This window comes from Eulemur rufifrons, chromosome 14 (genome assembly GCF_041146395.1).
Source record: "Eulemur rufifrons isolate Redbay chromosome 14, OSU_ERuf_1, whole genome shotgun sequence".
Classification (NCBI taxonomy): domain Eukaryota; kingdom Metazoa; phylum Chordata; class Mammalia; order Primates; family Lemuridae; genus Eulemur; species Eulemur rufifrons.
The window spans coordinates 12,108,326-12,131,400 of record NC_090996.1 but is presented as its reverse complement, the minus strand read 5'-3'; the positions used below and the strand labels follow the sequence as shown (position 1 = coordinate 12,131,400).

At 50.2% G+C, this 23,075-nt stretch overlaps 2 protein-coding genes across 2 annotated transcripts in view; both read left to right on the top strand.

Annotated features, from left to right (window-relative positions):
- LMTK2 (lemur tyrosine kinase 2) overlaps positions 1–17,772 on the top strand; it is a 92,669-nt gene extending 74,897 nt beyond the window's left edge. Inside the window, exons 10-14 of the mRNA XM_069486554.1 lie at positions 2,704–2,853; positions 3,127–6,082; positions 12,354–12,486; positions 12,711–12,953; positions 13,918–17,772. Coding sequence (XP_069342655.1) covers positions 2,704–2,853; positions 3,127–6,082; positions 12,354–12,486; positions 12,711–12,953; positions 13,918–13,946 — 3,511 coding nt within the window. The 3' untranslated portion in view covers positions 13,947–17,772. The remainder of the gene's footprint in view (positions 1–2,703; positions 2,854–3,126; positions 6,083–12,353; positions 12,487–12,710; positions 12,954–13,917) is intronic.
- Positions 17,773–20,075: 2,303 nt separating this feature from the next.
- Positions 20,076–23,033, top strand: BHLHA15 (basic helix-loop-helix family member a15). Its single transcript, XM_069485823.1, has one exon. The coding sequence runs from the start codon at positions 20,076–20,078 to the stop codon at positions 20,646–20,648; it is 573 nt and encodes a 190-aa protein (XP_069341924.1). The 3' UTR covers positions 20,649–23,033.
- Positions 23,034–23,075: the final 42 nt, after the last annotated feature.

Below are 23,075 nucleotides of genomic sequence, written 5' to 3'. Positions count from 1 at the left end.
TCACAGTGTTTTTTATAATTGGATTACGATCTATGTGAGATAATTCCAATAACTAAAGTCTTGATCCTGCTGCTGCTTGATGGTTTCTTGTTTCCTTGGGGACTTTTTTGTGTTGGGGATTCTTGGAAGTGTAGAATTGAGGTGCATTCCTCCAGAGAAGATCTATATTTGTTTCTCCTGGTTACCTGGGGGTCCTGCTGTGGACAGGGCACTGTATGAGGCCAGGGCTTTACATATTCAGCTTGAGACTTTATGAACCACTCAAATGATGTTAATTTGGGCTGCAAATCCAGGTCAAGGCCAACTCTGTGGTTACAATTTGTTAGGGCCCTGCCCCCCTTACACACACAGTCTCCGCCCTCACAGCGCCTCAGTGCTAATGCAGCTTGCCCTCCTGCCTGTGAAGGGAGGCAGGGGCAGGTTGATCCCTACCTTGAGGTCTCTCGATGAACCCCCTTACCTTGGGCCTATCATCCCCATCAAGCCTTTGAAACCACAAACACAGAAGCCCAAGATCTGTGCTTCAGCAAAAGCCCCAAAGGAGGTTGTAGTGTTCTGCTTAGTTCTCCAAATTCTAGATTTTTGACCTTGTAACTGCTTCCATTCTTAGCCACTCTTAGATGCCTTTAAGAAGATGCTTTTTATGCGTCATCCAGCATGTTTATTGTTCTTAGTGGGGGGATTGAGCTGGCAGTATAGCCTATGTTTCCAGAGACAGAACCAGCTCTCGTGCTGACGGTTTGAGCAGTCACTAGTGGCAGTGCCAGGTCATGCCAGGGGCAAAGCCCACACTGCCTCACACTGGGATGAATGAGAGGGACCTCGCTCAGAGATTTTCGGGGTGAAGAGAGGATAAGAACTACAGGACATTTTTCCTCCCAGAAGAAAGAGTCTTGATGGTATTAAGGAGGCACAGCCCATGGGAGGGGAGGAGGTGAATCTGAGGCAGAAGAGTAGGTGATGATGCCATGATCCCAGAGGGTCCCTGCGTGGCAGAGAATGCAGAGCTCCAGGAGAAGAGACGTGCAGGGAAGATGCTAAGAGGCAGTAGGGGTGGGGCTGAGGAAGCCTGTGCTTCCTGTTCTGTGCAGAGTAGGGGGCAGGTAGAGGCTAGAGAAGGATTTGGTTTATGGATAGGCCTAACTGGGGGTGGGAAAGGGAGCTAAATTAGGCACTTGGAGAAATTGAGACGGGCAGAGTTATTTGCCAAAGGTCAAGCCAGGCTTGGTGGTAACACTGATGTTGCCATTGATCATATACCTACCACCTTCGTAGTCTTTAGTATTTCATGGAAATTTCTTATTTTCCTCAGTCAAATTGTAAATTCATTTGAGCAGCATTATCAAAAAGCTCCCCAAGGAGCTCCAACAGGTCATTAACACTACCTTAAACTTTTGTACAAAAAACTGTCACCCACCCCTACCAATTCTGTGCCAGGGAAGAGAAAGCACTTCTTACTTTCTAAATTAGACTGGTTTAGGTCCTTTTATTTCCTTTGATAGATAGAAATGATCTCTCAACTTAGATACTGAATGTGCTGATTTTTTTCACTAATTTGTGAAAGTGTAAGAGAATTTAAAGTTGTGTTATACGATGTCAAATAAACTATTGATAATTCGATACAGTTTGTTATTCACACAAGCGTCCTGGTGGGTATTGATCAAAGTCTTGTAAACCACGAATGGATTGGTGTCAGAATCACTAGGGAGCTTTTTAAAAATGCGGTTTCGTAGGCCATACCTGGATCTACCAACTAAGAGTCCTTGGGGCGGACCCCAAATACCAATGTGTTTGCTTAAAGCTTCCCAGATGACACGGATGACCAGCCAGGCTCGGGAACATTGCAATAAATAGGAGAGTATAATGTAGGACAGAGGCAGTGAGTGGCGGGGAGGAAGTGCAGGGACCACCTAGAGGAAAGGACAAGCACGGTCGTCTAACCTGAGCAGCAGAGGCCTCGTGTCCATGGGGGCAGAGCACAGGGTTGTGAGAACAGGCTGGGCAGGGACAGAGAAGGGGCGTTCCTGCTGTGTGCGGCAACCCTGGGGGCCTCAGAGGCTCAGGCAGGTGTCTCTCCTCTCCTGGCACAGAGATAGCTGCCAGAGTGCTAGGCCATCCTGTGTGATAGCAGGAAAGCCCAGAATGCCGAGGAGTAGCTAAAATAAGGAATGCGTGGGTCTAACAGAGAAGAGATTTTTTTTTCCCACGTAAAGATTTCGTTTAGATATTTTCTGGCATGTACTACTGTTGTGAATGAGCTTTTTTCCCACCCAAACCCCCAGAATTTAGGGTGTTTATCTTGTCTGCAGCCATTCTGCCGAAGTCTTGAAACATTCGAATGCTCTTTCACGTAATTTCTTGAGTTTTTGAAGTTGACAGTCATATTAACCTCATCTCTGTAATCATGCCTGTCATCTCTGTTTTATATTTTTTTCTTTGGCCAAAATTTCTAGAGTGGTATTCAGTTGTAATCTGTGGAGGCATTCTTGTCTACCTTATTTTAATGGAAATGCCTCTTTTTTGTTATCATGATATGATTATTGGTTTCAGAGCTGTTTTGTTATGTTAAAGAACTACCTTATTATTAATAATCTTCAGTACACACCTTGTCCATGAAATTACTGACCACATAAATAGCAATGTGGGTGTTAAAAATTTGACATCTAAAGGGAGAGAGAAATAACCATGTTCTTTTTCCTCTAGGTCCCTGGGTGTGACACTTTGGGAGCTTTTTGATAATGCTGCTCAACCATATTCCAACCTTTCCAACTTAGACGTCCTCAATCAAGTCATTAGAGAGAGAGACACAAAACTCCCCAAGCCCCAGCTGGAGCAGCCTTATTCTGATAGATGGTTGGTAACTTCATGTTCTCTGGGTTCTGTTTTGTTACCTTCGCTGCGAAGATGCTGTGAAATGTCCTGAAAACACAAAAATTTGGTGGTATATTTCTTCATTTCCTCTTTCACCACGCTCTCACCATGAACTGAAGTCCTTGGTGTGGTTGGCAGTGATTAAGGTGTAGAAACTTGTGGGGTGTTGAGTTTCCTTTGGGGTCCTTGTAAAATCTTTTCTTATTTTAAAAAAATTTATTATCGTTCCATTAATTACCTCTCCTGTGCTGCTAGGTATGAAGTTTTACAGTTCTGTTGGCTGTCACCAGACAAGAGACCAGCAGCTGAAGACGTGCACAGACTGCTGACTTACCTGCGCATGCAAAGCCAGCGGGACTCGGAAGTTGACTTCGAACAACAGTGGAACGCGCTTAAGCCAAATACGAACAGCAGAGACGCTTCCAGCAATGCTGCTTTCCCAATTCTTGACCATTTTACCCGGGATCGGCTGGGCCGTGAAATGGAGGAAGTCCTCACAGTGACGGAGACGAGCCAGGGACTGAGCTTTGAGTACGTCTGGGAGGCGGCGAAGCATGATCATTTCGACGAGCGTAGTCAGGGCCACCCAGACGAAGCCTTGTCCTACACAAGCATCTTCTATCCAGTCGAAGTGTTTGAGAGCTCCCTTTCCGATCCCGGGCCTGGGAAACAGGATGACAGTGGCCAGGATGTCCCCCTGAGGGCCCCCGGAGTGGTTCCTGTTTTTGATGCCCACAACCTTTCTGTTGGAAGTGACTATTATATCCAATTAGAAGAAAAAAGTGGTAGCAACTTGGAGCTTGATTACCCTGCTGCGCTGCTCACAACTGAAATGGACAATCCCGAAAGGATGGGTGCGGAGCCACCCCAGGGTGCGGCACACAGGAGCCTTGAATTAGAGGAATCTAGTACCGATGAGGATTTCTTCCAAAGCAGTACGGACCCCAAAGATGCTAGCTTACCCGAGGACTTACATGTTCCCAGCGGCCCTGAGAGCCCTTTCAACAGTATATTTAATGATCTGGACAAATCGGAGGATTTGCCCAGCCACCAAAAAATATTTGACTTAATGGAACTAAACGGTGTTCAAGCTGACTTTAAGCCTACCACTTTAAGTTCGAGTTTGGATAACTCCAAAGAGTCTGTAATAACTGGCCACCTTGAAAAGGAAAAGTCCCATAAGCTTTTTGACTGTGATCCTCTTTGTCTGTCAGAAAATCTTATGCGCCAGGATAATTTTGATCCATTGAGTGTTCAAGAATTGTCAGAAAACTTTTTATTTCTTCAAGAGAAAAACTTACTAAAAGGCTCGTTGTCTAGCAAAGAACATGTCAGTGATCTTCAAACAGAGCTTAAGAATGCTGGGTTTACTGAAACTATATTAGAAACTTCACCTAGAAACTCTTTAGATACCGAGCTTAAGTTTGCTGAAAATAAACCAGGCTTTACTTTGTTAGAGGAAAACCTCGGTGCAAAGGGCAAAGATACAGACGTCGTGCTCACGGACGGCACTCCGAACGCCTCGTTGCTGTCCTCCCTGGAAGTGCAGGTACCTCCTACCTCACTCGAAACAGAAGAAACGTCTCATGATGTACCTCCAGGTTCATTCCTGCAGCAGGGAGAAACCAAACCCGCATGTTTGGATGTCAGTGTCTCTGAGGACTGTCTCTGCCAGGACGGCAGTGCAGACACCATGACTGTCCCAGTTGAAATTCTCTCGACCGATGCCAAAACTCACAGCGTTGGCGACGGGTCCCAGGACTCAACTCGCCAAAGTGAAGAGACCTTGGGAGTAACCAAAAGTGACTCAGTTGTTGATGATATTCTTCCTAGTAAAGTGAGTATAGGGAGTAGTCATTCCGAATTAGGACAGAACTTAGAAAATAAGCCGTTTTCAGAAGACCATCATAGTAATAGTTTGCCGGAGAAAAACTTGGAAGCTGTGGAGACTTTGAATCAGCTCAATTATAAAGATGCTACAAAAGAAGCAGCCTTGGTGTCTGCCCTTTCCTCGGACTCTACCAGTCAAGATAGCCTCTTAGAAGACAGCTTGTCAGCACCCTTTCCAGCCTCGGAGCCGTCCGTGGAAACCCCAGACTCCTTGGAGTCAGTGGATGTCCATGAGGCGTTACTGGATTCTTTAGACTCTCACACTCCTCAGAAACTCTTGCCCCCTGATAAGCCTGCAGACAGTGGCTATGAAACAGAGAACTTGGAGTCTCCTGAGTGGACTTTGCACCCTGCTCCCGAGGGCACCTCCGACTCAGACTTGGCTTCAGCCGGTGACAGCGGTCAAACCAGTTTGCCTCCCAACCCCGTCATTGTCATCTCAGATGCAGGCGATGGCCACAGAGGTACCGATGTGACCTCACAGACTTTTGCACCTGGCTCCCAGAGTTCATATCGAGACTCGGCGTACTTCTCAGATAACGACTCTGAGCCCGACAAAAAGTCTGAGGAGGTCCCAGGAACCTCCGTGTCGGCCTTGGTGTCAGTACAGGGCCCGTCCCTGCCTGAGCCAGTTGGTCCTGAGCAGAGTCCTGATGCCGAGAGTAGTTTCCTAGAAACCACAGAGAGCCAATCAGCTCAGAGTTGTCCGCCTGCTTTGCAGAATTCCAGTCACCTGGAATTAAGAGAAATGCTGGAGCCAGCACAGGCTGATGTTTCCAAACAGATGCATCCTGCAGACGATGAGGCTGGCAGTCCCTTGAGTTTGCTGCATTCAGAACTTAGCAGCAGTGATGACATAGAGACACAGGAAGATCACCCCTGCACCCTCACTTCCATCGGAACCAACACTAATGAACTCCTCGCGTATGCAAGTTCGGCGGTAGATAAGTCCCTAACTGGCCACTCTGACGGCCCCAAGTTGAAGGAGCCAGATATCGAGGGGAAATACCTGGGGAAGCTCGGTGTGTCCGGGATGCTCGACCTCTCTGAGGACGGGATTGACGCGGACGAGGAAGATGAAAACAGCGACGACTCCGATGAGGACCTGAGGGCCTTCAATCTGCACAGCCTCAGCTCCGAGTCAGAAGAGGAGACCGAGCACCCCGTGCCCGTGATCCTCAGTAACGAGGACGGGAGACACTTGCGCAGTTTGCTGAAGCCCTCGGCAGCCGCGGCCACCGACCAGCTACCTGATGACTGGAAGAAAGAAAAGAAGGCGGTCACGTTTTTTGATGATGTCACAGTTTACCTGTTTGACCAGGTATCTGTTACCTCTAAATTATATATACATGCACATGAGAATTCCAAAATATGTTAGGAAATTGAATGTGATCTGGTCTTTAATTGCTGCTTTGGGGCAACAGATTGTGATTACTCAAAAAAAGCCATTTGGGGTTGGTTGCAGTTCCAAGAATATGCAGAAATGTGGTTTGCACAGGAAATTCCTATTCAATTAGGTGAAGGAGACCTGGATGCTCCTCCTGGGTCACCTCGAAGAGTCCTGCTGAAACTGGTTAGCCTTTACAGACCAAATTTTTAGAATCTGACGTTGGCAACAGTACCCAACATCTGGTTGCGGGCCTAGAACAGTCGCTGGCGTGCAGCTCTGGAGACAGGCCGGCCAGCAGCAGCCCCTGCAATGCACACAGCAGGGGAGTCTGTGGTCCTCCTGGCCTGTCCCTCGCCCCTGTCTTCTTTCCCTGCTTGGAGCAGACAGTGTACCCTGCTCAGAGGCACAGGCTTAGGATCCTTTAAAAGCTTATAATTTGAGCATTTTTTTTTTTAACGTTCTTTCTTTTTCTAGCCTTTGTAGCCCTTTAATTTGCTTCTTGCACCAGCTGGGCTGTGAGTAAACTCAGCTGTGGGACATGGGGATGGGGTCCCATCACATCCCAAAAGGTGTGGGAGTCCTTGGCGTCTCCTTCACAGTGCTTGCCCTCCCTTTTCTCTTAGTTCTTGGAACCAAGACCTTGTTCTCTCAGCCCCTGCGTAGCACAGTCCCTCTCAGGCCCACAGCCCCGGTGTCCTGAGCGCGGTTCCACCTCCTCCCCGCAGATCTGTGTCTCCCCTTCTGTTGCACGGTACTTTATGCTTTGTTGTTTCTCTGTGTTTTGTTCACTTTTGTGTTTATGATGTTTCTCAAAAAAAAAAAAAAAAAATCATTAAATTACCCACATTTGTACTAAAGCATATATTGAGGGGAGATGGATGTTTAAAAAAGAAGAGTAGCTTCCTGCGCTCAGCTGGACCCATCAAACCTGAATCTGTGAGAGGGCCCAGGAGGCTGCCTTCCTCTCTTCCTTCCAGGTGCTGCTTATACATCTGAACTTGAGAACCTTTGAGCTCAGGGAACCTAGCAAAGTAAGGTGCCATTTTCTATGAAGAGTGTAAGGGAGAAGGGATCACCTGTGTTCTGTTACCAGTGCATCCCAATAGGCCTTTCTCCACTGTCTCTGTGAACTTGAACTATAGTCACATTTCAGCACTGATGGGGCAATCCGCAGGTGGGACAGAACTGTAAACTGTGTTCAGTGAGCTGCTCGGGAGTCCTGGGTCCAGCTGGAGTAGTGAGATGGACACAGCCCCAGCGGAGGCAGCGGGCAGAGGAAGCTCCCGGGGCTCCAGGAGCTGGACTCTCGAGCACTTCTTTGTGGAACATGTCACGTTTTGCTTGCTGGGTTTACGAGACTGGACAGAGTTGCAAAAGATGAAGAGTCATGAAGGGCATGCCAGTGACAGGATCAAAAGTACAGAGATGAAATGTGAGACACACTTAATAGATGTGAGGCTTTGACCCAGGGTTTAGTGTGATAGAGAAAGTCAGAAAGTGGCTTAAGGCCAGAGTAAAATCCTGAAAATCTGAGATCTAAAATTAGTTTCCTTATGTGTTTTGTGCAGTTTGCCTTGGAGCGACAGCTACCAACTTTTCAAGCTGATGATTAATGGTTTTCTCTTGCTCCTACTTTGTAACTTAATGAGCTGGTTTTGATGTAGTTTAGTTTTTAAGTAGTTTAAGTATCTTAGCTGCAGAGTTTTTACTGAGTGTTTGTGGATTTTGGCAGCATTGTGCCTTGATTGTGTCACTATTTGTTAGTTCAGCAAATGGTTAACCAACACTTACTACGTGTGAAGCAACATTCTCACGAAATCACAGCCAGGTTGGTGAACAGTCTGTTGGTGCTGGCACCTTAGACACAGGGTCTTGTATTTCTCCCCACGCAGGGGTGGTTGTGTTGCATCTTTACGGAGAGGACCCTGAGGCTCAGAGAAGTTAGACCTGGCAGGGGAATAGAGCTCCAGTGAGTAGTGGCACCAGGACTTGCGGTGAACTTTTCACCACCCAGCCCTGCAGCCTCTAGCGTGGGCCTTTAAAATCTGAAGCATCCGGTTGAATTTTAGCTCCTACATTGTTTTTCTTGGATACACCATTCTGGAGGCAAAAGTAGTTGGTAATGATGCTTGCCCTCCTGAGCTTTTGAGGAATAAACATTCTTGCGCTCCCCCCAGGTATTTCTGTTGGTTTTGTTTTGTTTGTTTGTTGTCACTGTCTTTGGTTTTGGTATCAGAGTAATGCTGGCCTAAGAAACCGAGTTGGGAAGTATTTCCTTCTCTTATAGTTTCTAGAAGAAAGATTTGTTGATCTTTCCAAAGAATTGTTTTTGGCTTCCTGGATTTTTTTTAATTGTTCTTTTTCTTTTCAATTTCATTGATTTCTGCTTTATCTTTATTATTTCCTTTCTTGTTGCTTTGGATTTATTTTGCTTTTCTTTTGTAGACTCTTAAAAGCTTAGGATTTGAGACCTTTCTTCTTTTCTAATATCAGCATATTTAATGCTATAAATTTCCCTCTTTCTACTACTTTAGCTGCATACTACAATTTTTAATGTGTTGTATTTTCATTTTCAATCAGTTGAAATTACTTTTTAAATTTTCCTTAAGACTTCCTCTCTCTACCTGTCTCATTCTATTTGACATGAATTTCTTGTAGGTAGAAGATAATTGGGTGGGGTTTTTTAAATTTATTCTGAAAATCTTTTAGTGGTATGTTTAGACCATTTACATTTAATAAAATTATTATATTTGGATTTAGGTATATCACTATATTCTATTCATTCTTCTAGTTCTTATTTCTCTCCTTCCTCTTTTCTTTCTTCTTTTGGATAATTTGAACGTTTTTAGTATTGCATTTTAATTTATGTATTGTGGTTTTTACTGTACATTTTCTCTTTGTGTAGTTTTATAGTGGTTATTCTAGAGTTACAATATACATACTTTTCACAATCTACTTAGAGTCAATATTTTACCATTTCAAATGGAATTTAGAAACCTTTCTACCATATAGGTCTTTGACTCTCCCTCCCTATCTTGACACTATCTTGTGTATTAACATACATATGCAGTGATAACCCATCAGACAGTGTAATATGTTTTACTTTAATGATCAAACATGTTTTTTTTAGAGATAGGATCTCGCTCTGTTGCCCTGGCTGGAGTGCAGTGGCTCAATCATAGCTCCCTGCATCCTTGAACTCCTGGCCTCAACTGACCCTCCTGCCTCAGGCTCCTGAGTGTAGCTAGCACTTGCCACCATGCCCGGCTCAATCATCAAACATATTTTAAGAAACTCAAGAGGAAACAAATAGTATTATATGGTTGACCCTTAAACAACATGTGTTTGAATTGCATGAGTCCACTTAACACACAGTAGCTTTTTTTCCAGCCAAATGCATATTGAAAATACAGTATTCATAAGTTAGGAAACCCATGTATGTATATGGGGGGCCGACTTTTTATATACTCAGGTTTTGCACGGCTGACTTTGACTTGAGTATGTGCAGATCTGGTTATACATGGGTAGTCTTGGAATTAATCCCCCCAATATACCAAGGGATGACTGTTTACCCAGATAGTTTCTACTATAGTCATTCCTCAGTATCCGAAGGGAATTGGTTCCAGGACCCCCCTCAGATACCAAAATTTGAGGATGTCCAAATCCCTTGTGTAAAATGGTATATATGTAACCTAGGTCTGTATATAACCTATGCATACCCTCCTGTATACTTTAAATGATCTCTAGATTACTCATAATACCCATACAATGTAAATGCTATGTAAAGTTGTTATACTGTATTTTTTCTATTTTTTTATTTTTGTATTATTTTTTCCAAATATTTTCAGTCACGGTTGGTTGAATCTGCAAATGTGGAACTCTTAAATATGGAGAGCTGACTGTACTTCTGTTATTCTTTGTTCATTATGGATGTTCCAGATTTTTTTCTAGTATCATTTCCCTTCTAACTGAAGAAGTCTGTTTAGCTTTTCTTTGCGTTCTTTTTTTTGGGGTGGGGGGAAGGTAATGGGGCTCACTATGTTGCCCAGGCTGATCAACTCCTGGGCTCAAGTAATCCTCCTGACACAGCCTCCCAATTAGCTGGTAGCTGGGATTACAGGTGTGTGCCACTGCACCTGGCTTCTTTTCTTTTCTTCTTTTTTTTAAAAAAAAAACAAAAACAAACACAAATTCTTAGGTGTTTTTTTTTTTTTCATCTGATACTGTCTTTATTTGACACTCATTCCTGAAGCATATGTTCTTTGAATATAGAACTCTGAGCTGACAGTTCTTTCAGCATTATAAAAATGTATCGCTTCCTTCGGGCATTCATGGTTTCTCATGAGAAATTTGCACTGAAGTTATTATTCCCCTAGAAGTACAGGTTGAGTGTTCCTTATTTGAAATTCTTGGGACCAAAAGTGTTTTTGGATTTTGGATTTTTTCAGATTTTGGAATATTTGGATTATACTTACTGGTTGAGCATCCCAAATCCAAAAATTCAATATCCCAAATGCTCTAATGAACATTTCCTTTGAGCATTTGTCAGCGCTCAAAAAATTTCAGATTCTGGAGCATTTTGGGTTTGGAGTTTTCGGCTTTGGGATGTTTAGTTTGTAATATGTGTTTTATCTCTGGCTGTTTGTAAGATTTTTTTCTTTGTCCTTAGCTTTGAGCAGTTTGATTGTGATGCATCTGGGCATGGATTTCTATGTGTTTATCCCATTTCCAGTTTGTTGAGCTTCTTGAATCTGTAGTTTTACATCTTTCAGCAAATTTGAGAAGTTTCAGCCATTATTTCTTCTAGTACTTGTTCTGCACCACTTTCTGTCTCGCCCCTCCTGGGACTCCAGTGTTAGACCTTTTGGTGTTGTCCCCCGGGGCATAAGGCTGTGTTTCTTTCTTCTCCAGTTTTTTTTCTTGCTGTTGTTTGGATTGGATAATTTCTGTTGCTCTATATTCAAATTCACTAATCGCTCTGTCATCTCCAGTCTTCTGTTGAACCCATCTAGTGAGTTTCTGAATTTTAGTTATTGTATTTTTCCACTGTGAAATTTGCATTTTGTCATTCTTTTCATCCCCTATTCTTTTGCTAAGACTTTCTATATTTCCATTTATTTTAAGAGTGCCTTTACTTGTAAGAGCATTTTTATAATAAATAGTCTTTTTCAGATAATTCCAGCCTCTGTGGCACTTTGACATTGGCATCTGTGGATTGTCTTTTCCCTGTGAATTGAGGTTTCCTGGTTCTTTATAAGCTAAGTAATTTTAGATTTCGTAACCTCACATCATGTTACGTGATTCTGTCTTGTTTAAATTCTACAGAGATGTTATTTTTGTCTTAGCAGGCTTGACTGGGTGGGTTCAGGCCACAAGTTCCAACCAGCCTTCTGTGGGTTGTGGTTTCAGTGTCACTTCCCCTTTGAGAGCCTTTGTTGTGCTAATTCGAACCCACCCACATGTGTCCTGTCCACTGGCCAGGCTGGAGTTTGGTGGTGGTCTCCCCTGTAGTTCACTTTTCAAGGCGTTGGTGTGTTGTTGGGGTCAGATCTACCATGCGTGGCTCAGGGGTAAGCCCGGGAGTTCCTCAACGGCTCCTCCTTCTCTGCGAGGTCCCTGGTACTTCCGATTCTTTGGGCCTCCCCTTTTTGGTCCTCCAGCCAGAAAGTTGGGGCTTTAGGTACCATATTATGTTGCATATTTCCTGCAACTCTGCCTGTGTCTGCAGCCAAGCGGTGGATGATCGGTGGATGATCGAGGGCAAAGAAAGCAGCAGGGGTGCCCCTCACTCTTGAGATCATAGTCCTCCAGGGGAGAGGAGGCTTCGCTCCCTCAGGACTGTAGGCACCTGTTGCCTGGGATGGCCTGGGGCTGGGAGAGACCTGAGAGAGGAAAACAAAATAGGGAGGGCAAAGTGGCAAACTCAGTGCAGGTTTGGTGGTGCTTTGAATTCTGGCGTTCTTCCCCAGTCTGCCTGCTGCTGTTTACTTCTCCTAGGCCTGAGAGAGCAGCTTCCTGCATGCCCAGGTGTCAGAGCTGCAAGCAGAGGGGGAGACAGGGCTCTGTGTCTATTCTACCCCACCCAGGCCCGGAGCCAGCCTTGTTCTAAGACTAACACTTCACAGTTAGCAGCCAGACGCACCTGCCGGCCTGGGGTTCCTGTGAGTAGGCCTCTGCTGACAGTTTCTGTTTGGCTTTTCAGGAGACCCCAACCAAAGAGCTGGGGCCCTGCGGAGGAGAGGCACGTGGCCCTGAGCTGAACAGCCCAGCAACATCCTCAGGGCTGCCCTACCTGAGCAGGTGCATAAATTCCGAAAGTTCCACGGATGAAGAAGGTATTTCACTTCACGGATTAGTTTTAAAGAAACTGAAGAATAGAGCTTTGAATAATATAAACGGTTTTTGAGGATAATGTTGCCTGTTGCTTTAAATGATGCCTTCCCGACACCGGGAGCAGCTCTGCCATCTGTCAGCCCAGCACACCTGTGCCTTCGCGCTCCTTCTCTTCTTTATCGCGCAGTGATAAAGGGAGGGTTTTCTGTTTTTTTTTTATTTCTAGGTGGAGGCTTTGAATGGGATGATGACTTCTCCCCAGACCCTTTTATGTCAAAGACAACAAGTAACCTTCTCTGCTCCAAGCCTTCTCTGCAAACATCAAAGTACTTCTCGCCACCGCCGCCAGCCCGGGGCACGGAGCAGAGCTGGCCCCACGTGGCGCCCTACTCCAGGTTCTCCATCTCCCCCGCCAACATCGCCAGCTTCTCTCTCACGCACCTGACCGACTCGGACATCGAGCAAGGAGGTGAGAGGCACGTGTGTGCTGGGCTGGGGGGCGGGCCGGCGGGGACATGCCCTGGTGGCCTGTGGAGCTGATGTGCCCATGGTGTTTGCTGAGTAGATTACAGATCGGTTTTTGTCAAACTCCCACAGTCGTGACAGTGTGCTCTCAGGGCCGTGTGCCCCACCCTCGGTCACTCTGTGGGCTCATTACTGCTTACCCCTGCAGGCAGGAGCAAGCGGGTGGTGCCACAGCTCTGGGTCACTAGGATGTCCCCAGGTGGAATTCTCCCTCTTCCCTGCGTCCCCCTGTTCTCCCCTTTGCTGCTAGTCACCCTCCCCACCTCCTTCCCAGAGGGATTGCTCTGCAGAGGCATACGCTCCTGCGAGCACGTGACCTGTGAGTTTGGACCTGAGCCCAAGTGCATCTGGCTCTGCCCCTGGGAATGTTGACTTTGCCATTAAGCGTTGGTCTTCCAGTGATACCAGAGGGCCGGTGGGAGTTACTGGGCAGGGCCCATTTGAAGTGGTGCTGTCTGTACATACGGACCCTCGTTTCTCCACAACTAGATTGAAAGATAAATGGTAATAGGTACATTTTTTAATTTGAAGTTTACAGATCAAATAATAAATATGAAATAGAAAGAGCTTTTGTTTGTGTTTGCACTGCGTTTCACGTGTGCTGATTAGATAATGCCGGTTCCCTCACGATCTGTCCGAGGGCAGACGTGTGGATCAGAGCGGGCTTGCCCTGCGCTGAGCGTTGGCATCCAGCTGCCATGGGAGCCACGCAGATGTGTCTGCGGGAGAGTCGGGCAGGTGCAGCTGCTAAAAGGGGAGCCGGAGCAGCTCGGGCAGGTGCCGGGACCCGAGCACTAGCTTCAGTTCCTCTTCCTGCAGTGCACCTCCGAGACCGTGCAAACTGTTAGTCTGTGATGATCGTGCTTAAACACCCAGCTTTGTTGTGTTGCTTCCTCTCCCCTAAATAGGAAGCAGTGAAGATGGAGAAAAAGACTAGGCGGCTGCCGACGCGCTCTCAGGTCGGAGGCTGCTCCCCCGAGCCGCGGTCCCGTGCCCTCAGCCCAAGCAGCGCCGTCCCCTCCACATTTGCTGCCGCAAGATTGGGAGAGCGGGAGAGCGCACCAGGAGAGGGGAGACGCCCCGAGCTGTGTCCGAGGCGGGGCCCTGGGGGAGCCCCAGTGGGGAGTGGCCGTGGCCGTGTCCCAGCAGCTGGTGTCCCTCAGCTCCGCGCACCCACGGCTGCTCTCACACTTGAAGTGCTCACATGGTGGTCGTTCTGGGGAAGCGCCCACACCACCTCCGTGCGCAGAACCGTGCACACTGGTGTGTCTGCGCTCCAGGTGGGTGTTCTCGGCGTCCACACCTGTACACCCGGTCCCCGCACGGGCGCCACAGGACGCACTAGGGAAATGGTCACGAGTGAGCCATATTTATTATTTTTAAAGAAATCACTAATTGCTTTCTGTAATTGCACTGTGGATAAATGTTAAGAGTCTCCAATGTTGTACAGAATCTTAAATTATTCAAGGAAAATAAGGCAGGTCAAGCTGGTGCTACCCACTAGTTTGATTTTTTTTCTGTTCTATAGTTTGCTCTGCATGGTACCTGTAAAGCTTAAATATTTTGAGTGTTATGCTGTCCTTGGAATTGTTGGAATTGTACATATGGTACTCTTTCATAAATGATAATGATTCTGAATGTTAGTGTTTTATGTTCTTATAGGAAATATTTTCAGTGAGTCCAGAAATACCACTCTGTTGTGTTGATGGAAGCAAACACATTTTTGTCTCTTGTCTACAAGGTGGTTTCTCTGCAGCAAATGAGGCTTCTCTCTGAGGAGCTGAAGGTCTTGCGGCCTCTCCATGCAATTCTCCCACCCCACCTCCCAACTTTTAAAGCCCCTTTTGGTAAAAACGGACCGGTGGTGCGCCCCAGAACTCGGTGCCCCGGCCCTCGCCCTCCTGCCTGTGTCCCTGAGGCTGACTACTGTGTAGCTTCAGTGTCCTCGTGAGTCCGTCCTTCCAGAAGCCGGGACTCGGAGGAAGATGCGTCTCCACAGAGGACTCTGGTTGTTGAGGATGGTTTGAGTGTTTGTACACTTCAGGTGGTGTTGATTTGAGCTTTTTAAAAATTCTCCACAGCTGAATTTTCCCCTCGGAGCCACTCCAAGTCACGTCCAGGTGTGGCCAGTCTCTTTGTAGCCTCGGAGATACGCTGCAGCCTGCACCTGTGGGGGCAGGGCGCTGAGGGACAAGGGCAGAGCCTCAGCAGCTGACACGTCCGCCTGGTTGGGACCTTGGGTGGCCCTATGTGGCCCCGGGGCTCATCTGCACAGACCCTTCTCTCTGCATTAGGCACCAAGTTCTCCTCTTGCTTTGAAAGGGACCGATGTTTCCAGTGCAGCTTCATGGTGTTGGCAGGAACCGGTGTTCGCAGCGGTGACACAAGGCTGACGTCATCCTGCCCTCGGTGAGCTCTGCCCTGGCGTGAGGAAGCCTCCGGTGGCCGGTGCAGCGCGTTGTGCTGAGGGAGTCACCATTGGTACCAGCTGGGTCCACAGGCCTGTGGCCCCCTCACACTGGCCCTTCACCCCAGATATTTTCTGGTGCTGATGTGCTTTCCAGACCCGGCGTAACCCCGGGCCAGCTCTCCAGGCCCAGGCGGGGGCTGCCCAGTGTAAATCGGAGGAACTTGGGTTCTAGTGCAAAATGCAGATGTGGACACGGCCAGGGTTTATATGGCAAATTATGACCTTTAGTACCAGTCCTGGTTCACTCCACTAATTTTTTATACTAAGCAATAACTTTCCAAAGCAAGAAAATGTGGAATGAAGAAAGCGTCCCCTGCCCCCAGCTTGGTGTGAACACCGTGTGCTCCTGGGCTGTGCAGACAGCTCTGGCTCCTGTGACGTGTCCATGTTTTTTTAAAAAATTAACAGGGCATTAGAAGATAATTTTGCCAAAATTGTCATAATGCACAGTTTCTTGCTATGGAGACTTCTGAGTTTTCTGAATTTTTACATCTAACTGCCAGTCTTGGTTGACAGAGAAATGAGAGGTGACTCTACTCATTTTTTCAAATTATAGACTTACGGAGTTCAGATTTATTGAGTGAAAATCAAGCAGATCCATAGGATATATAGTCTTGTTACACAGCCTAGGATAAATTTATTGATATTTGGGGATTGTACATTTTTCACCATGATTAAGGAGATTTTAACAACATAATTCCCAATTTTATTTTAAGTCTATATCACTCTCACAATTGCCAAAACATTTTATACATTGAGTTGGGGTGGGTAGAGTAGTGGTGTTGCATGGAAGGGAAGATTTATATTTATAATAAACATGTGAGTAAACATGTTTTTTTGAAATCTCAAGCAATACACAGGAAATTTAAGTAGATTGAAATTTTCAGCCCATTTTTGAAATGTCAGCATGTGCTTTGTTGTTCGATTCAGTTTTGGTTTTTTTGTTTTTGTTTTTGTTTTAACTAATAAGTTGGTTAACAGTAGTGGGTTTTCAAAATGTACTTGTTCTAATCAGTTGTGCCATGAAATAAACCAGTGACATTCTCTAGATCAGCAGTCCCCAACCTTTTTGGCACCAGGGACCGGTTTCATGGAAGACCGTTTCCCACAGACTAGGGTAGGGGGAGGCAGCGCTCAGGCGGCCATGCAGGTGATGGGGGTGGCTGTACATACAGATGAAGCTCCCCAGCTGCTCACCTCCCGCTCTGTGGCCCCCCACTCCGTCCCTAAATTGCATGGAAGACCATTTTCCATGGACTGGGGTTGGGGGGGAGTTGGGGTGGGCAGTGGAGCTCTGCAGTCCGGTCCCCGCCCAGAGGTCGGGCACCCCAGCTCTAGATGACGTGGGGCCAGGTTTCCTGGTTCACAGGGAAATCTCCTGGCCTCCTTTGCGTAGTAATCCAGAATCTATCAGATTTTAATTCGTCTTACTTTGGTGGAGTTTGTATATTTTAAATACTATAATAAAAATAATCTTTCATTTCCTTCCTAGCAGATGCTATTTTGTGTTATTAAATGACCCTGTCATAAGCCAGAAAGGGCAGTGTAGAAAAAGCGTCCCCCAGATCCCTCTGAGACTTGGACTGTGTCATCTTAAAGGTGAAAGAACCTCAGCTAAATGGAATTGAAAACAGAGCGTTCATTCTATTTTTAAATGTACAGGCTCGATTGTTTCTATAGAAATGGGTTTATCTCAGAAAAGTCTTTGTATGTCTTGGTGCCGTAAAATGCTTTTCAAAACCTCTTCCTTTGATTCATATTTCCCATAGGGTATTTGTAGCATTAATGACCTATTGCATGTCTGTCCTGAGGGCCCCGGGGGGAAGGGAGGCAGCTCCTAGCCCGTATCTGAACATTTAGAAGTGAACCACGTGTTATACTCCAAAGGTTGGGCTTCAGTTATGGGGGCTTCAAAACATTAGCCTTACGAGAAGTAGCCTTAAAGTAAGAATGGGTGTACACAATTATTTCAGATTTAGGTCTCAAAAACAATATTCCTAAGTAGTAATGGGGTTGGCTCAAGCTTTGGCTATTAACAAAGGAAATTCTTTTTAGTATATAAATAAATTCTTAAAGATGTGTTGACAGTATTGAATTACCAACAACCTGTGGAGATCGATTCGAGTGGCTGGAACTTGTGCTGTTTGAGTGTTCAGGTTCTCGAGGGTGGAGCTGGATCTTGATGATGGGACCTGGCGTAAGTGTCCACTGTTTGCTCCCGGCTGCAGAGGAGGACTGACGGGGCCGTCACACCTTCCAGGTCTCCCGTTGTACTTTAACACTGTCAAGAGAGGTTCACGGCAATATAATAGTTAATGAACTTTGAGTTTAAATTGTGTACATTTTTAAATTGTAAGATTTTTACTGTATATTGATGCATAGTGTGATTCAATAAATTGCTTGTAATTTAAAAACTATTTAATATTCAAAATAAATATAGTTATATATTTATAAACTCTGTTGCTGCGTTTATTCCATGTTTTTCCCACCTTGCAAGAGTGGGGGTGGCCTGGCACAGCCATGCGTGTGCCCTTTTCCATGCCAGACCTAAATTCCCCATGCTCCTGCTAACACGAAGATTTGCATAATCCCTGGAAAACTATAAACTTTTGTGTGGTGCTGGTGCTGCCTTGAAGCAAATCTGTAATCCGAAGCCTGTGCACTCAGTGAGCAATTTCAGAAGCATTGTCATTTCGGTGGTCTGCCTTTGGCGCAGCCCCAGTGAGCTATAGGCCGGAGCCTACCTCCCTAATCTGGGCTCCAAACCAGCTTTTCCATGCGCGGGTGGCCCTGCCCTCGCTCCTGGTCCCTCCCTCCGGGACCCAGCTGCCAAGAGTGTGGGAACAGCCTCCTACCAAAACCATGGCTAAGGGGGCCGGTGTGACCCCCAGGAAGTACATGAAGGAGACCTCTGAGTCCCCATTCAGAGGTGCCTGGGGCAGAGCAGAGACCCGCCTCCCAGCTGGTCCTGCGGGTTGGGAGTGTGTGTCTAGCCCAGGCCTGGCAGCTGCACCTGGACTGGCCAAAAGACTCCCTGTTACCACGTTGCTACAGTCCCCAGCGACCCCTGAGCAAGGTGCTGCTTTTAGCCCCTTTTAAGCTGTAACAGGCATGGAGACCGAGGCATGGGGGTCCAGTAAAGCGGCGGGCAGCTGAGCTGGTTTGGAGCCCAAGCTGTCTGCCTCCCCGCGGAGACCTCGGAGTCCGCGTCCCCAGTCCCTTAGGAATCTGGGCTGTTGCTCTGCAAGGCTGTGGCCGCTGCCCATTTAAGATCCTAGTATTGCAGGACGGCTTTTCTTCTGTGACTGGCTTGGTGTTCTGAGCCTTAACCCCAAGGCCAGGTGCGATGGCCACGTGCAGTCGTGGGGTTTCCCCTCCGCCAAGGCGGGCTCCCAGGGAGGGCTCAGCCTCCTCATCCGTGAAATGGGCTCGAGGCCCCGTCATGCCACGCACCTGGGCGCCCTTGGCTCCAGCCGGCTGCGGGGGTGAGGGGGGGGATGCGGGGGCGGGAAAAGCTGTGAGCGGAGGGAAGGATGTGGGGGGAGGGGCAGGGGCCGCAGGTTGGGGGAGGCTGTGGGGGGACGGGAGGCGGGGAAGGCGAGGGGGGCGAGGCTACGGGGCGGGGCGGGGCGGGAGGAGCCGGACCGGGCGGCGCGGCCACCGAGTCACCGGCTCCCCGGGTCCCGAAAGCGCCGGGCTCGGCTGGGCCGCCCGCCCGCCCGCAGGTGCCACCGCCCCCCGGGCCCGCCCCCGACACCCCGACCCCGGCCCCGCCCCGGCCCCGCCCAGCGGGTCCATTTACAGGCGTCTGCGGCCCCGCCCGGGGCGGCTAAAGCTACGTGTCCTTGTCCCCCGTGGGCAGCCTCGGCGCGTGCGGCCGCGGATCCCCAGGTAAGCCGGGAGCTGTGGGTCCGGGTGGGGCCGCGGGGAGGGGCTCAGAGGCAAGACCGGGTGGGGGCTGGAGGAAAACGGGTGGCGGGGTTCAGGACCCGGAGCCCCTGCCGGGGCCATCCGCGCGGTGGGACTGCGGGCCGCTGCAGGGGCCACTGTCGACCTCTGACCTCCGACAGCTGCCCCATGTCCACAGCGGGCCTGCCCCGATGTTGTCCCTGCGTGTGTCACGTCCAGCGGAGCAGGACAGGAGCGAGGTGGCTGGAGTCCATGCCTGTCAGTGGGGCAAAGAGGAGGCAGTGCAGCCTCGGGCTAGGGGCCGCCCTAAGCTAGAGTCGGGGCACATCTCTGGTTGGTCTGAGCAAATTGTCAAAGGTCACCTGAGCTCAGGAGGCACTCAGGGGACAGAGAGGGGCGTGGGCCAGAGTCACCCAGGGGGAAGGCGGGGCAAGAACAGGGACCGGTCTGAGGGGTCAGTGTGGGGTTAGCTCAGGGCTCTGTGAACGGAAGGACCCTGGGGTCCCCTAGCACCGAGTGGTCGCTGCCACTGGCTCCTGGTGCCATTGCCCTCAGCGGGGAAGCTGCCGCGGAGGGCCGCTCTGTGTGTGCCCTGGCTGTGCCAGTGACCACCATGTCCTGTGCTCTGGATTTCAGTTCGAGGGCCCCCTCCCAGCTTCCTCTTCTCGGGACAACCAGTCCAGAGCCATGAAAACCAAGAGCCGGCCCCCCAGGCGCAAGGCCCCGCCACAGGACGCGGACGTGGGGGCCGCCCCCGGGGAGCGCACCCCCGAGAGGTCCCCGCCGGGCGCGGGCCCCGATCCGGCCAAGGGCGTGCGGAGCCGGGCGGCGCGGGCGGCGGCGGCGCGGGCCGAGGGCGGGCGCAGGCGGCCGGGGCCAGGGCCGGGCGGCCGGCGGGACAGCAGCGCTCAGCGGCGGCTGGAGAGCAACGAGCGCGAGCGGCAGCGCATGCACAAGCTCAACAACGCCTTCCAGGCGCTGCGCGAGGTCATCCCGCACGTGCGCGCCGACAAGAAGCTCTCCAAGATCGAGACGCTCACGCTGGCCAAGAACTACATCAAGTCGCTGACGGCCACCATCCTGACCATGTCCAGCGGCCGCCTGCCGGGCCTGGAGGGGCCGGGCCCCAAGCTCTACCAGCACTACCAGCAGCAGCAGCAGCAGCAGGCGGGGGGCGCGCTGGGCACCCCCGAGGCCCAGCCGCAGGGCCACCTGCAGCGGTACTCCACGCAGATCCACAGCTTCCGAGAGGGCACCTAGGCCTGGTCCTGGGCGGGTGGCAGTGGTGGCCGGCCTGCTCATCCCAGCCCTGGTCCCTCATGCTGGGCCCCAGATGCGTGGTGACATCCCATGAGGACACGGCCCCAGTGACTCCATTTTCCCTGGGCTCTCAGCTGCAACCCCCCCAGCAGTTTCTCCTGCACCTGTGGGGACAAGCAGGAGGCCCAGGGAGGCCATGGCTCCGGGTGGCCTGAGGCCCAAACCTCTGTGCAGAGCCGGAGTCCTGCTTTCCCACTAATCGGGAGTTGAAAGGCCTCAGCTTTTGTAGCTAAATTCTCTTCACCTGACTCCCTCCCAGGCAAGGGAGATTCCAGGAAAAAGTTTACTTACAAGTGTCCCAGCCACACTGGCCAAGGCCCGGGAAGGACCCTCCTCCAACAGCAGTGTGGGGCTGGCTGAGGCCGGGGCCCAGCGTCCTCATTTGGGGTAAACTGAGGCCCAGAACAAGCTGGGCAAAGCCTGAGGCCTCTGTGGAGGGTGCCCGAGATGGTTGGAGCGTCCGGGTCAGCTGCCAGAGACCCTCATCAAGTGACCTTGACTTCACTCTAAAGGGACCTTGGGACGAGGGGCTGGAGTCTCTTTCTCTCCCCTCCTGATGGGGGCTTCTGTGGGGGCAGCAATCCCCCTCTGCGGAGGGTCTGGGCCTGACCCCTGGGGGTGCTGAGGAGCTGGAGTTGGAGGCAGCCAGGTGTCCCCGGCGCTGCCCTCGGGGCTCACTCAGGAGAGAAACTTCCAGGCCCTGGAGCCTCTCCTCAGCCCTCACCTGTGTGGGGACAGGGGTTTGTCCTGGGCCTCCCACATAGTGTCATATTCCTCACTGATGTGGGGTCGCCCTGTAATTGGCGAGGGCAGTCTGTAGGACTCTAGGATGTCTTGGGTCCTGGTTTGAGTTTGGGGGCCCTTTGAGCTTTCTGGAAGTGGAGCCTGGGGGTGGCAGCTCTTCCCTCCCCCAACTAGGGTGGCAGGGCCCTGGCAGCTTGGCACGTCCCCGCTGCCTCAGGCCCAGCTTCCTTCTCTCGGGCGTTCCTGCCCCACTGGCTCTGCCGGACTTGGCCACTTTGCTCTCAACTCCTCCCTTGTCCCTTGGCCCGGAGCTGTCCCAGAGGCCCCTGGGGGCCAGGCCTCTTCCTGGGTGCTGTGGTTGGGGGCCTAGTGGGCACAGGGCACTAGCTGACCAGTCCCCACCGTTCAGCCTTGCCCTCCCCTTGGGGGTCCTGGCACCAGACACTAAATGCACCAAGAGGCTTGGGGTCAGCCCTGGCCACCATATTAAGGGCAGCAGGTGGCACCTGAGGGACTTTTGGTCAGGCCCTCTGGAAGGCGGCCCCAGCACATGGCGCTTGCCTCAGTGAGACTTGCTGTCATGCTGGTCCTGCTGCCCCCGTGGGTCTTCTCTGGGGCTAAGCATAGGTCTGAGCTCAGGAGAGGGAGAGGGAGCCCAGGCCTCCCCAGCTGTGGGCACCCGCCCCGCGGGGATGTGACACGGTGGGGCCTCCAGCGTGAGGGCAGTCAGGGTGCTACAGACCTGGCAGCCTTTGTTTCCCGCCGAGCTGCGGCCAGAGCAGGGCTCCGTCCTTGCTGAATGAACAGACAGGCTGAGGCCGAAAACACAGGGCAGGGTGCCCAGTGGAGGCTCTGTCCAGGAGACCATGCCTGGTGACATGCCACAGCCCAGGGCTGCCCAGGGATTTCTGACCCAAACTGGCACCTGTGCCCTCTGCTTCCCAGAGGGTGACCTGGGGCCAGCTGCCCAGTCCTTCACCCGTGGCCGGAGGGGATCTGCTGCCCCGTGGCCGTATCAGGAAGGACGTTCCGATGGCCCAGTCCTACTTTGGGGTGTCAAGTGTTGGGGGAGGTGAGGAGATAGGTCTGTGACAGGGCTGCTGCCGAGCTGCTCCCTGGCCTTTGTCCCGGACCCCAAGCCCAGGCTGGACTCTCCCGTCCTGCAGGAGGCTCTGCCTGGGCCATGAGGTCTGAGTGTCCCAAAGTTGTCACACAGCAGGTCAGGGACCCACATGCTGCTGAGCCCTGGCCACCTGCGCCGCACCCTGGGCCATCAACCCAGCCGCCTGCCCACCCAGCCTGGCACCAGCGCCCTGAGCCAGCCCCGGAGGCGAGGTCCTCACCAGAACAAGCAGAGAAACCAGAACTGCCACTTTTCTGTCTGGGAAAACCCGACTGGAACTGAACGGCCCGTGCTCCTGCTGTAATTGTGGTGAAAATGTTTCTTAAATGACACAAATTTGCTTTTATTTTTTCTAATGGTCCCTTCAAAGCACTAATGAAATCAATGCTGTGTCATAAAACGAAAATAAAAGATTTCACAGCAGTTGCTGCTGTCGCCCAAGCACAAGTGCGCGGGGACTGTGCGTTTTAATCACAACGTAGCAATAAAGACATCACGCC

Bases quoted from the DNA above. Each gene is read 5' to 3' on its own strand.
- BHLHA15 (XM_069485823.1), top strand. From the start codon at position 20,076: ATGAAAACCAAGAGCCGGCCCCCCAGGCGCAAGGCCCCGCCACAGGAC.